The sequence below is a fragment of the Nilaparvata lugens genome, chromosome 6, assembly GCF_014356525.2.
Source record: "Nilaparvata lugens isolate BPH chromosome 6, ASM1435652v1, whole genome shotgun sequence".
In the NCBI taxonomy this organism is placed as follows: Eukaryota; Metazoa; Arthropoda; class Insecta; order Hemiptera; family Delphacidae; genus Nilaparvata; species Nilaparvata lugens.
The window spans coordinates 29,776,558-29,790,300 of NC_052509.1; the positions used below are offsets into that span (position 1 = coordinate 29,776,558).

At 35.5% G+C, this 13,743-nt stretch overlaps 1 protein-coding gene across 1 annotated transcript in view; it reads right to left on the reverse strand.

The window, feature by feature from the left end:
- Positions 1–443: 443 nt before the first annotated feature.
- LOC111051705 (transcriptional repressor scratch 2) overlaps positions 444–13,743 on the reverse strand; it is a 198,101-nt gene continuing 184,801 nt past the window's right edge. The window contains exons 2-5 of the mRNA XM_039430634.1: positions 11,485–11,708; positions 5,224–5,390; positions 4,020–4,314; positions 444–2,244 (exon numbers count right to left, since the gene is read on the reverse strand). Coding sequence (XP_039286568.1) covers positions 1,840–2,244; positions 4,020–4,314; positions 5,224–5,390; positions 11,485–11,708 — 1,091 coding nt within the window. The 3' untranslated portion in view covers positions 444–1,839. The remainder of the gene's footprint in view (positions 2,245–4,019; positions 4,315–5,223; positions 5,391–11,484; positions 11,709–13,743) is intronic.

Consider the following 13,743-nt stretch of genomic DNA (forward strand, 5'->3'; position numbering starts at 1 on the left):
GTCATTAGGATATAAAGGCTTCTAATATTACATCTACATGATTTATACTAAGATGTATTGCAATATCCTGCAACATTATATTTACCAATCTATGAAATTGCAATGCATAAAGCTGAAAACTTTCTGAACTTTCTGAATGATTATTTTCATAGATGATTGGAAGCTAATTAGAAGTTTTTCTTCATAAGTGAAGATTGAAGCAATCAATAAAAATAGCTATATTACATTATTAATTCATCTTATGAATATGGTGTTCACATTGCTTTAAGTTATTGATATGATTGAAAAAATCGATATCAGTTTCATTTTTGAACTCAAATGAGCGCTTTCAAATGTCATGAAATATTTAATTGCAATTGATCTGAGCGTTTCAAGCGAGTTGAAAAGCAGTTCACTGATGATTCAAGGCATCTACATGAACAAATTTTAAATTATTGATCAAATCGGAAAAGGGTCGATTACTTATAATAGAGTATTCTCATGTGTGATGCTTCATGTCACAACCAGTAACAATAAATGAATTTATCAAAATATCACCCATCAATATTATTACCAGAATGATAGCATACAGGCCTATCACGTTCGTTACAATTATAACAATGATAACTGATCGAATGATGAGAATATACTCAGAATTATTCTATTTTTGTTACATTGAACATTTATTATATTTATGGCGAAGAATAATTTTCTGGAATTTTATCTAAAAGTCTAGTTTTTCCATAGCAGCTCCAACTCAATCTTCGAGTTCAATTATTCAGAGATCACCATTATTGTCATTAAATGTTTTGACAGAATAGCAATCTGATTTTGATATTGTTGCATGAAAATTCAAATTTCGAAGGTCAAATACCTGCTCCAGGATCAATTGCAATGTGTATGGTCAATAATTATGAAGCAAACTCTTTAAATCTACACAAATTCTTAAATGGCCAGTTTTTTAATCTAAAAATACTACTAGTAATAATATACAAAGTTCGATCACCTTCAGTCCTTCAGATATACACACAATTTATACAAAAATTATACTATCAATCTATTCAAACGTTTCAAATGAACAAGTGGTGTTACATTTCTCTCAGTTGCACAGCCTTTTATAGTGTCTCGTAGCAGGAAAGAGAGTTTACAGAATAGGTTCGAAGCATGAACCTCACCATGGAAAGATGCAAAGTATTAGATCACCAAGCTTTCGAAACAGTCAAATGAAAGTAGATACTTGAATTTGTCAAAAAAGTTACTTTGTGAAACAGTCAAATGAAAGTAGATACTTGAATTTGTCAAAAAAGTTACTTTGTGAATAATCAGTACGTTATTCAAAACTTTAAAAGTGAAAACCTAACCAAAAGTTGTTTAAGAATAATTTTTGAATTCTTCATTGAAATGAGAGTAAACTCTCAATCATGGTGGAATTATATTATAAGAACTCAATTTGATTAAGTGCAATTCCTTCTGTATTAGAGATTTATCTAGAAATAGACACTATGTAGTGGAGATAGAAATCTTCACCATGATATCGTGATATTATAGATATTTGAATCACTATAGAATAACTAAAAAAAACATTGGATATTAGGATTGATATATTTTGTAAAATATTGGATTGATAAGTGACTGTAGTCAATACTTGGTGACCTTACCCGAAGCAGTAAAGGGGGGCCAGGAAGATTGATAGCAGCAGCAGCATAGCTTACTTATAAGGCCTCTTTCCTAAACGGTTTTCTAAGTGAGAAGTAGATGAGTGTTCATAGTGAATAAGAGAGTGAGTGAGTGTGTGAGGAGGCTCGGCACCTATTCGTCGGAGTGACCCGCGAACCGGATGACCGAGCCCCTCTGCTGATGCTACTCGCCCAGAGTGGAGAACGTCACCATCTCGATATCGTCGCTGGCGTCCTTCAGACAGGCGGCCTCCAGATGTTTGTTCAGGTAGGACTTGAGCGCGAACGTCTTGTGACAGCGACCACACTCGAAGTTCTTGTCAGTGGAGTGCGTTTGCATGTGCGCACGCAGATTGCTGCGGTCAGCAAAAGCCTTGCCGCAGTGTGCACAGCCGTAGGGCTTTTCGCCAGTGTGAGAGCGCTGGTGTCCTTGCAGCAGCCAAGGTCGCGAGAACAGCTTGCCGCAGACATTGCAGGCGTGCGTCAGCTTGTGCGTCAGCAGATGCATGGCCAGCGCTGGCATACTCACGTAGGCTTTGCCACAAGTTGTACACTTCTTGGCAGAGCCTGAGTCCAAACTGCGGTGCGTCTGCAACATAATAGAAATACGACCAACATAAGCTCTACTCCAAATTTCTCAACTGAGTAAACAACTTAAGTCTCTAATAAATTCAGCATAACTTCTACATTAGATTCTACATCCAATATTTTATCAATTCAGCAATCAGCATGATAGTTTGAATATCTTATAGCAAATCATTTCACCTATTACTGTATCTACCTATCATTGTCTCTACCTGCTCTACCTATTATTGTCTTTTTTTCTTAATCCTCAGTAGTTGATTCATGCAGTTTGAGTTGGAAATGAAGAAATTGAACTTGATCAATTTAAATTCAAATCAAAATCAAAACCTATTTTGTTCTTAAAACATATATAGGTACAATAAATTGTGCATTGCCAAAAATTTGCATGCTTAATCACCCTGTGTACTGGTAATAGTTGACTTTGATAAAATACTATTACAGAGATTGATCATTGAAACGTCTGACTGTATCATAAGGCAATACAAGAAGGCTTCGAAGTGCACCACGTCTTTACACCATTTTGAGCAATATCGAATAAATTTGTTGTATATGTTTGTGGTATACGATAATTCCCCTCTCATGTATTCTGACCAATCAATGATTAATTCTTCAACTGCATTCCAGTTTCATAGAATAATAATCCATCTTTTTATCACTTATTCACCTGTGATGGTAAAATATCTCTTTATTTCAATTTAAATCCATAAATTCAATTCAATTCAAAAATTATTTATTCCTTATAAAAAACAAAACAATATGATTTACAATCTGCTGTCAGTTCTACATACTCTTACAAGAACTCATACATAAGAATAATATTTTTGTACAATGAAAAACACAAAAAAATTAAAATTAAATCAAATAGAAAGTGGTCCTCAAAAAATCCTCATCCTAGTATTTTAATCATGATTGAGATTCATAACTTATCAGGAAACCGACAGTGCTTTAATTCAGGAATGATCTTCACATGGACCTGAGGTCTTTGTGTGAAGACTAGTTCTTCGGCTTGCCAATACGTTTGGAAGATTCCAAGGGATGATTCAGATTTTTGTAAACATTCACGTTATTAAGGATTGACTTTTTTAAATAGATAATATGGTTAATTGATAATATTATACTAGATATTACAAAAGCAACAGTTACAATAATCTGTTGGTGATTGTGTTTAATAGCACTATCTCATAGGGTATTGGTACGCAGACCTGTTGTCTGGATGACAATGACTAATCCACAAGAAACAGGCGCGGGCCCCAACAGATTGACCAATTTGGGATATTGTAATGGTCTCAAGTTGTAGAATAATAATAATAATAATAAAAGGTGAGTTTAATGTTAAGAATGAGTAATAATTAAAAAAAAATTTAGTAAAATGTAAAAAATATAATGTAGAAAATTAATAAATTTATAAACCACGTAGATTTGGAGGATGAGCCAGAGGGTGTCCCCAGAACCATGCGCGGGCTCTCATTGATCAGGTTAAAAAAAAATAATTAAAGAAAATTTATCAGAGCGCGAATATATTACAATTAGCTAGATAGATATTGAGAATAGATAAAAATATATTGAAAAAATGATGTCAATGAGATGAATTAATTCCAAGTTTCAATTATTTTTTTGTTCAGTTCGGTTACCTATATGCCGACATTATTAGTCATTATTATTAAATGAGATCATTCTTCATTTTTGGCTCTTGTAACACATTACGATAAATGATTTATTCCTAGAAGGAGCATTCCATAATGAGAACTATGTATTAATGATTTGGTGGGTTGAACTGACCTGTTTATGACGTGAGAGGTTGGAGGAGGTGGCGTACTGCTTGCCGCACTCAGAGCACACATAGCGGCCACTCCTCACCTCCTCCTGCTCGTTGAGGAGGGCGCCATCTTCCGACGACGAAGACGGACTGAGTGGAGCCGAGTTGTTTGGGGTGGTCACCACTCCTGACACCGGTGTCCGGCGGTGTCCAGTGGTGTCCGACGCCTGTGGTGTCCGTCGCGCTTTCGAGCGGCCGTCCGACAACAGGGCGTCGTACGTGTAGACGACCGGCGGCGGCGAAGACGGTGTGTGGTGGCTGAAAATTCATCAAAAAAAGCCACTTGCTATGAAATCCACATCTCATTCGAATACGAGAGCTAAACAAGAAAACTATGGATAGTTTTCCTTGTTTTGAACTATAAAAGCATGAACCTAGAAAAAGATTCAACACTAAGTGCCTTTTGTACAATGCCAGTTTAAACGAGATCTCTATTGATATTGATTTTATGAGCATTGGAATAAATTAAATTGAGTTCAAACAGAATTTCATTTCAAACTGGATACTGGATTAAATCTATATTGATTCTCGTTTGTTATAATGTGGTATATTTTGAGTTTAAACCATCAGTTGATTCAATTTAGTTGAAGCTTCCACTGTGCAAAGGGCCCTGAAACTTGGAAAATATTTGGAAAGTAACCTATAACCATGCTACTTATATCCAATCGATCAGACCCTATACGCTTATAGAGAATTATGTCACCCATGTTATCTAAGCGGATTAACTCTCAGTACTTTTGAGAAAAGTAGTATTGTGATCCAAAGTAGAAGTAGTGAAGTATTTATATTATTGGAGGGAAAAAGCAGTATTGTGCACCACAGTAGAGTATTAATTATTATTGGAGGGAATAATTATGAATATTACCAGTACTAGTATCAGATGGCTATAAAATTAGTATCATAATTAGCTAGGAAAAAGGATTAGGAATATTTGCAGTTACTTCAAACAATTGAAAAAATCGCACTACCGGAAAAGTCAGCTTGTGCGTCGGCAGTAGGCTACGTTGAAACAACACTAGAAGAAAAGTGAAGACATAGGAGATGAATCTGATACTATGAGTGAAGTCCTATAAATGATCGATATTACTGTGGGATGAAATAATTTCTTGAGACCTCATTTTTCGTTGTATTTATATAAGTTTTCAAGACAATTAATAATTAATTCACCTTTGGATTGCAGTTTCAGCGTCGGCTTCGGAGGTTTGTGGATTGGGGTTGTTGTTCTCGGCATCGGAAGAGTATTCGCTGGCAGGGGGTGTGAGGGGAGGCATCGGCTGGTAAATCTGGTAGACGGGAACTGGCTCCGGAGAACAGATGAACGTTGGCCGAAGCACCTACACAAACAGAACACAATCCACCTCAAATTATTGTGTTATCATGTTCCAATATTAATTATATTAATTATTATGTTACATCAGTGGAGATAGCTATCTCTTGGAGATATGAGAGATAGATTATCTCAATGTACCTGGAATATAAATGAAAATATAAATCTGAGTACCCTTTTTAAAATAATTATTTTGTCACGACATGTTTCGGCAATATAATGAAGTGATTGAAAAATAATTCAAAAGTAGCCCTCAAGAAAGAACACATACCTGAAATGTACCTGTATTCTAGGTATATTTGATTATCTCTAGTTTGGATGACTGTTCAGTTACGTTTATAACGTTTCAGCATGTAGAAAAAGACACTTTTCCTTCAAAAGGAATTGCATTCTTCCTGTCTGTTCATTCCAGTTAGACACTTAACACTAGTGTGTTGCTATTTTGAGAAAATATTTGAACCTATCTGACGATATATCAGCTGATACATAACTGAGAGATTTTATGTGATATTTATTTTTTTTACTTTCCTTGCCCTACTACCATAGGTAAGGAAAATATTGCTTTCCAAAAAAATTTAAGGTACCCTAATTTCAAGTTTTCTATACGTTACAAGGTCCCCTGAGTCCAAAAACATGATTTTTGGGTGTTGGTGTGTGTGTGTGTGTGTGTGTGTGTGTGTGTGTGTGTGTGTGTGTGTGTGTGTGTGTGTGTGTGTGTGGTGTGTGTGTGTGTGTGTGGTGTGTGTGTGTGTGTGGTGTGTGTGTGTGTGTTGTGTGTGTGTGTGTGTGTGTGTATGTGTGTGCGTGTGTGTATGTGTGTGTGTGTGTATGTGTGTGTGTAGGTGTGTATGTCTGTGAACACGATAACTCCATTCCTAATCAACCGATTGACTTGAAATTTCAAACTAAAGGTCCTTCTACCATGAGGATCTGACAATAAGAAATTCAATAAAATTGAATTCAAAATGGCGGAAAAAATGGCGGATAATTACTAAAAAACCATGTTTTCCACGGTTTTCTCGAAAACGACTCTAACGATTTCCTTCAAATTTATACCATGAATAGCTATTTATAAGCCCTATCAACTGACATGAGTCTCATTTCTGGGGAAATTGCAGGAGCTCCGTAATATTCTTTTGAAAAATGGCGGATAATCACTGAAAACCATGTTATTCACGGTTTTCTCGAAAATGGCTCTAACGATTTTCTTCAAATTCATACCATGGATAGCTATCTATAAGCCCTATCAATTGACATAAATCCCATTTCTGGGCAAATTGCAGGAGCTCCGTTATATACTTGAGAAAAATGGCGGATAATTACTAAAAAACCATGTTTTTCACTATTTTCTCAAAATAACTTGACCGATTTTTTTCAAATTCATACTCTGTATAGTTATTTATCAGCTCTATTAACTGGCATGAGTCTCCTTTCTGGGAAACTAATGGGGGGTCCACCCCATCCTTGAGAAATGGACTTTGTAACCTCCTTCTCGTGCATGAGGTAGGTAGGTAGAGCAGTTCATAAAAAGAACACATAGTCGAGATATTTCATCTGTAGAACAACTGTTTTGACAACTTTAAAAAATGACGACTAAAAAAAATCATCGAATTTCACAATTTACACAAAGGAAAAAGTACTCTGAAAACAATTATATATACACATATACAAAAGTCTGATCGTAGTTTCGAATATGAGCAAGGAAAGTTGTGTGAGTGTACCACACCAGATTTTTTACGATTGTTAATCCTGATAGAATATTTACGACTATTACGAGTCCAGCAGTATCAACGAATAGGCCTAGTTTTTTAGTTGAATGTCGTTCCCAACGAGTTTGCCAAGTGACTTTATAACATAAAACTAGCAAATTCATATTTCATGATCATTAAGTTATCTAATAGTTCAGTCAATATAGACATAAAAAAGGGGGTATGCTTGCATTTTATATTGTAGTTCTGATTTTTGAATCCAGAACCAACTTCTTCATGCAGAATTTCCTTGTGCTAGATACAGGGTGGCCCAAAAACATCATATTTTCGGCTCATTCTCCAATTTCCAGCTATTTCTGCCAAATCTCGTAGTCTGACAGAAAAATTTGCCCTCGCCCTTTTTTTTAGATTAAAAGATTCTGAATGAAATGAGATCATTTGGAACTCTCTATCTTCAATGAGTACTGAGTTATGATGTATGACCAACTACATTGTCCTCACATTGATATTCCGCTATTCTCGATAAATGAAGAATTTATTGTTGAGTGTACTTAAGCCCTTATTCCAATACACAAAAAATGGCCAATTTATATATTCAAAGTTATTTATGTAGCCCGTTATTATAAAAATCATAACTTTATCCAGAAAAGTGCAATAGCATTTTCTCTTTCATCTGCTTTGAACGATTCATGAAAAAATATGTTCGTAAAGTGAGATTTGATGATAAAGTGGCAGTTCTATGATATTCCAGAGTGATCCAAGTTGGATTTTAGGCAACTGAGCTCGTAGAGGATGAATTTATCTACAATCTGGGATCAATCGTGAGTTTCTATGATGTATCAGACTCGTTTTAGAAACTGTTGATCAACAGTAAAATCACGAAAAAAATCGAAAAACTGTAATCGCCATTTTTAAAATCTTAACTTCCAAATTTTTTTGGAATCGAAATATTATTTATTGGAGTGGGTAGAGGGGGACAATTTTCACATTCTCACTAGATTTGGAAATTTATTCAGAAGTATTTCACAAGACATGCAACTTTGAATATAGAAATATTGGTCATTTTCTGTGTATGGAATATCGTCTTAAGTACACTCAACAATAAATTTCCCATTTTTTGAATGAATTTGACTTATTAAGCATGATTTTGGACCGCCTTGACGAGCCGAGAAGAATGAAGTGTAGAACGATGAAATCTGAGCATTGCGTCAAAAGTTATAAGTGTTTGAAATTTTGATCCTTGAGGTGTCCTCAAACGCGCTTCTCCACTAGGAAATACTGAAATGAAGTGCATCTACCGGGTGATTCTCATAGAACATGATCTCATGAACTTATGTCATTGTGCGAAATATCAATGTGAGGACAATGTAGTTGGTGATGATGGTTGAAGCTGAAAATTAGGTGTTTTTCACAATACAATGAGCTTGTTGTCAGGTATACCTGGAAATCTATTTGAGATAGAGCGCTCTTCTTGATCTCAAATTGTAGAGCACAAAAAATACGCACCGAGGGATTTTGAATTAAACATATAAATGTTAACAATCGGAATATATTGTTGATCAAAAACTAAAGTTTATCAAAATTGATTTTTCCTTCAAATTTTACTCATTTTTGAAAAATCATAACTCAGTACTCATTGGAGATAAAGAGTTCCAAATGATCTCATTTTATTCAGAATCTTTTAATCTAAAAAAAGGCGCGAGAAAATTGTTCTGTCCGATTGCGAGATTTGGCAGAAATAGCTGAAAACTGGAGAATGAGCCGAAAATACGAGGTTTTTGGGCCACGCTGTATCTATCAAAAGGAAATTTTGCATGAAGAAATTGGTTCTGGACTTCTCTTATATACCCAAATAATATATTAAAAAATCAGAACTACAATATAAATTGCATGCACTAATGTATATAGTGACTGGGCTATAATATGATCGAGTTGGAATCAATTTGGAAAAAAATATTGAAAAACTGAATCCATCAAAATTGATCTGTAGCGACTGTGACAAATTCTGTTATAAGCCATAGTTACAGAAAAACCTTAAACTCAGTTCATTTAACAGTTGAGATTTCAATACCATAAGTAGGCTACCAATACATGATTGAGTGAGAATTCAGAGATACAGGATAGCAACTAAGATTTTTAAGTTTTTCAAATTAGTTCGCAGAAAAATATCATCAAATCACAAAGAGTAAACAACACCAGTATTCAATTGCCTTCCACCTCGATTCCAGTAAATCCAAAACTACGCATTGCACAGATTGAACAGATTCAACTCCAGAAGTGGATGTCCGTGATTGTAGATAGTGGATTTATGGAAATCTATTCTCTTCACAAGATACATAGACATAGTAAAAAGACTATACCAGGAAAATTCGGTTCGACTTCAATTATGAAGTCAATGGTTGAGAATCCATTCTATTCTTTCACTTTAACTTGTAGATTAAGTTCTAATGAGAACTACTTCAAGAATTGCTCACAAATACAATAAAATCTAATACGAAAATCTGCAAAAAACTAGTTAATACTGATTACAGAAAAAAATCAGGATGCAAAATTATTGTTGAGAACCGGTAAACAACTGTTATTTGTTGTGCTGAAATCAAAACATAACTAATGAAACCCTTCTTGACACCAGTTGGAGATACTAACGAAAGAGCGAAAGGAACATCGTTTATCAGGAAGTCTGTTTTGATTAGCAACCGTCAGATATAGCAAGGAACGAAACTAGCGATACTAAATACGAAAATGATTTATCATCACCCTAATTGCTTGGTTTTATTGAGAAAATAATAGCTCTCCTCTATCTCCAAGTTGATAACCGATATCATAAACATGGATCTCAATAAATAATTATGGCCTAACCAATCTTTCTAATGTTTGTTGGAGAGGCCATAACGGGTGTAATTATACATTATTTTTGTGGATACATCTTTGTAATATTCTTATTGCCATGATATGAGTGATTCGTTCAGATTATTGAAGTAATCATATTACATCCATCATTTTACACAATGCTAAGATGAAGGAAGAACTAATGGAATTGATAAATTTCTCCTTCAACCTTCTTCTTCATCATCTTTTTTATTTCAATAGAAGTTTTAATCCTGTATTCCACTCGTCCTTGTCCCTTTTACGGCAGAACGTCAAATTGAAAGTTGGATCAAACAGCTCCCACGTGGTTAGCAGTATGTGGAGGCCGAAATTGGTTGAGGCCAAGGCCTATCTCTCTGTACCTCTATCGCTTTACCTCTACCACTACCGCTGTGAGACTCAACCAATCTTGAAACTGAAACTTTCAGGCTATCAATCTCTTGTACTCTTGCTTCTATAGGTTGCGAGGTTTTCAGGGATTCACTGTTCCAGTATTGAAAAATGAATCTCTATTTTGTTCTCAAGGAGGTGATGGATTTTGGAAAGACAAAGATCAGCATATATTTCAGTCTTTCAGAAAGATGATTTTCACCATAAACGAACATCAATAGATCTATAGTTAATTTCAAATTAATATGGAAATCATCTACGATATTTGTATATGAATTTCAATTGAATTCGAACCTGATTGATCTTGAAATGTTAATTTCCACGAGAAACCAAAATCAATATAGTAAATTTCAAGGAAATGAGGAAATAAATTACTATATTGGTATTTGAATTCCAATTGCTTTTCTTCTGATTCAATACAATCTTAAAAATGTTCACTTCCTGAGTTGTTCCATTATTTGGAATGCTGCAGTTTGATTATATCATTTTTTATTCATATATTTTGAATTATAACCTTGGAAAACACTGTCAAGGATCACCCAGTGAATCCCAGTGGATCCCTAAATCTATTTCTAATTCCTAACCAAATATTTATGTAACTTTTGAGCATTAATTTCCCTTTTAATAAATTTGATTTCGATTTGAACCTTTGACCATCGATTTAATTTTTTCATACTGAGAATTGAGTTACTTGATTCACTGGACATTTCCAGCTAAACGATTCTACTATTTCAGTGCAAGGTGTCCAAGATGTGTCTGATAAGACGCTTTCCTTGCAACATTTGTAGAGGAGAAGTAGGTCTCTGTATTACCAGGTACTGTGATGATGATATGATGAGGAGGTCTCTGTAACTGTATATCCAGTACTGCAATGATGATTTGACTCGTTTCTGTTCTGGAAGCTGGCTAGATGTTCTTCTATTCAGAATTATACTACTTATTACTCCAATTATATATACTTATTTATATTCGAAGTTTTGATTGAGCCATTAATTTGATTTCCTTGTGGTACTTTAAATAGAATTGTATGTTGAATATTCTCAGCTGAAGCATTGTACATCATATCATTGTACAATATAATAATGTACGGAATAAGATGAGGCAAATGATGAGCTTTGTTGATGTTGTACTGACCTGGACAGGGTTGCTTGGAGCGGGGAGGGGTGGCAGCGAACGGGACAGTTCGAGGAGGTCGTGAGCGGCTTCAGTCTCCTCAGCGCTGCGCATCCGAAAGATGGGAATTCCGCCATCGTGCGAAGTCAGCACTTCCTCCTCACCCGCCACCACCTCCACTTCCCCCGGCCCCCTCACCACCTCCTCCTCCTCGATGCTCTGCGGAATGTACTCCTGCAGATAGCCTGTAAACACACGACAAAACGTTCGATTAGATTACTACGTTCAGATATATTCTTTGTAAATAATTGTAAAATATTCTCATTAGATACAATTCCCCTCTAAATATGTTTGAAAACGTTCAAAAAGGAGATAATAGCTTTGTACTGGACCAATTTTGTATGTTGTCTTGTAACAAGGGAAAGGCTAGCGGTTATATAATACTTTATTAGTTTCATTTGTTTTGTTTTTTTCGTTTCCAGAATATTTATCAAGTTGATAGAGTGGGAAAATGTGAATAGAATTGGAGAACAGTACACATAGAAAAAGCTAGCGGTCATATAATACTATATTAGTTTTATTTAGATTTCAATACAGTTTTATTCGTTGTTGTTTTTTTTGTTTTCAGAATACTTATAAAATTGATAGAGTGGAAAATGTAAATGAAATTGGAGAACAGTATACATAGTGCCATATCCCAATATCATCAAAACCAAGTGAAGTATAGTTCTTGCAACATTCAGGATGGTTGATTTGGAAGAAGGATATGGCACTTTTCATTCTACGGAGTCAGTCTGGTTCACAGGATAGAAAAATCAAGTTTGATAAAATTTATGTAGATTTACAGGACTTTCTCAACCACTATCAACCCCAAAATATATATTATAAGAAATTGTTTGTATGAATCATATTCCATGCATCCAACACTAAATTCCAGATTCAACTCCAACCAATCTAGATACGCTCGAAACCTATTTCACATCGTCAAGGTCGAATTTGGAAATTTCATCAGTAAAAAGAGCCGGAGTATATATGAGAATTTACAGGTGGAGAGACATCTCTCTCATAATATTCCACTAGCCGCCAGCTAGAGAGAAAGTCAACCACTTACTTGCTTGACAAGGGGTGCCTGATAAGGGGTGCAAAGAGAGAAAGGAAAAGGTGACGAGGTAGAACGGAGTGGATGAGATTGAGGAGGAAGAGGAAGACACGAATGAGAAGGTGGTGGAGAAGGAGAACGAGGGAATGATGGAGGACTCGTGATTTTTAGCCAAGTAGTCAAGTGCAAATATCAACAGGTGTCTCTCTCACCCGTTGTAGTTCGGAAAGTCATCGTTGACTTCGCTAGTGACTTGCAATACAATCAGGCTGTAGTATGTTCTCTTCAAAAGTGCTGAGAGAGAGAGAAAGAGCTTGATAGAGAGTAGCTAAACAGAGAAAATTCAGGAATAGAGAGAGAGACAGTGTCAGAGTGAGTAGTTGAGTGATGAGTGAGGAGAGAGTGAGAATATGAGAGTGTTCCGTAGGAGAAGAAAGAGAGAAAATGAGTGACAGGAAGAGAGTGAGTATGAGGGCGCAACAAGGCAAACTCAATGACATCTTCGAAAGCATCTGATTTGATGTGGCTAACGACCCTCAAGTGACAGACAACATTTACCAAGTCATTCATCCACCATTCCAGCTCCCATTAAAGTAAACGTGATTGTCTCAGGAATACGCACAATATTAAATCCATTCCATGACTACCAACTGTGCAAGTTCTTATTATATTTTATCGTTCTCCATCCAAGTCGGTAATGATTCATATTCAACTTCTAAAATGACCCACACGAAATTTTTGAAGTGATGTTTCACTGTTTTCAATAGTAATGTCTATCAAACAGATTCACGTTCTAATATTGTTCGAGTTTCATATTGCAGCATCTGAAAGGGAGTGTCCGATGGTAGCAGAGGCACACCTGTGATTGATACGAAGATGGGCTCAGGCCACAAACTCAAGTTCTGTCGTTATATTGTCAAACTCCTAGAATGAGGATGAAAGTGCTGCAATTGATCATGAAGAGTTCGTTGAAGGTGGTCCATCAAAAATGATAATAATTGAGTTGAGGGTAGAGATATCAGATGAATCATCCCTAGCCAGATGGTGAGGATAATGATTATGGATTATTATTAAGGATAATGACGTCATGGATCACTGAGATGAGTCTGTATTGACGTTTAAAGCTATAGTTATCAATTGGAAAATGTTGATGTTGTTGTTATTGGATACCACTTACTTAC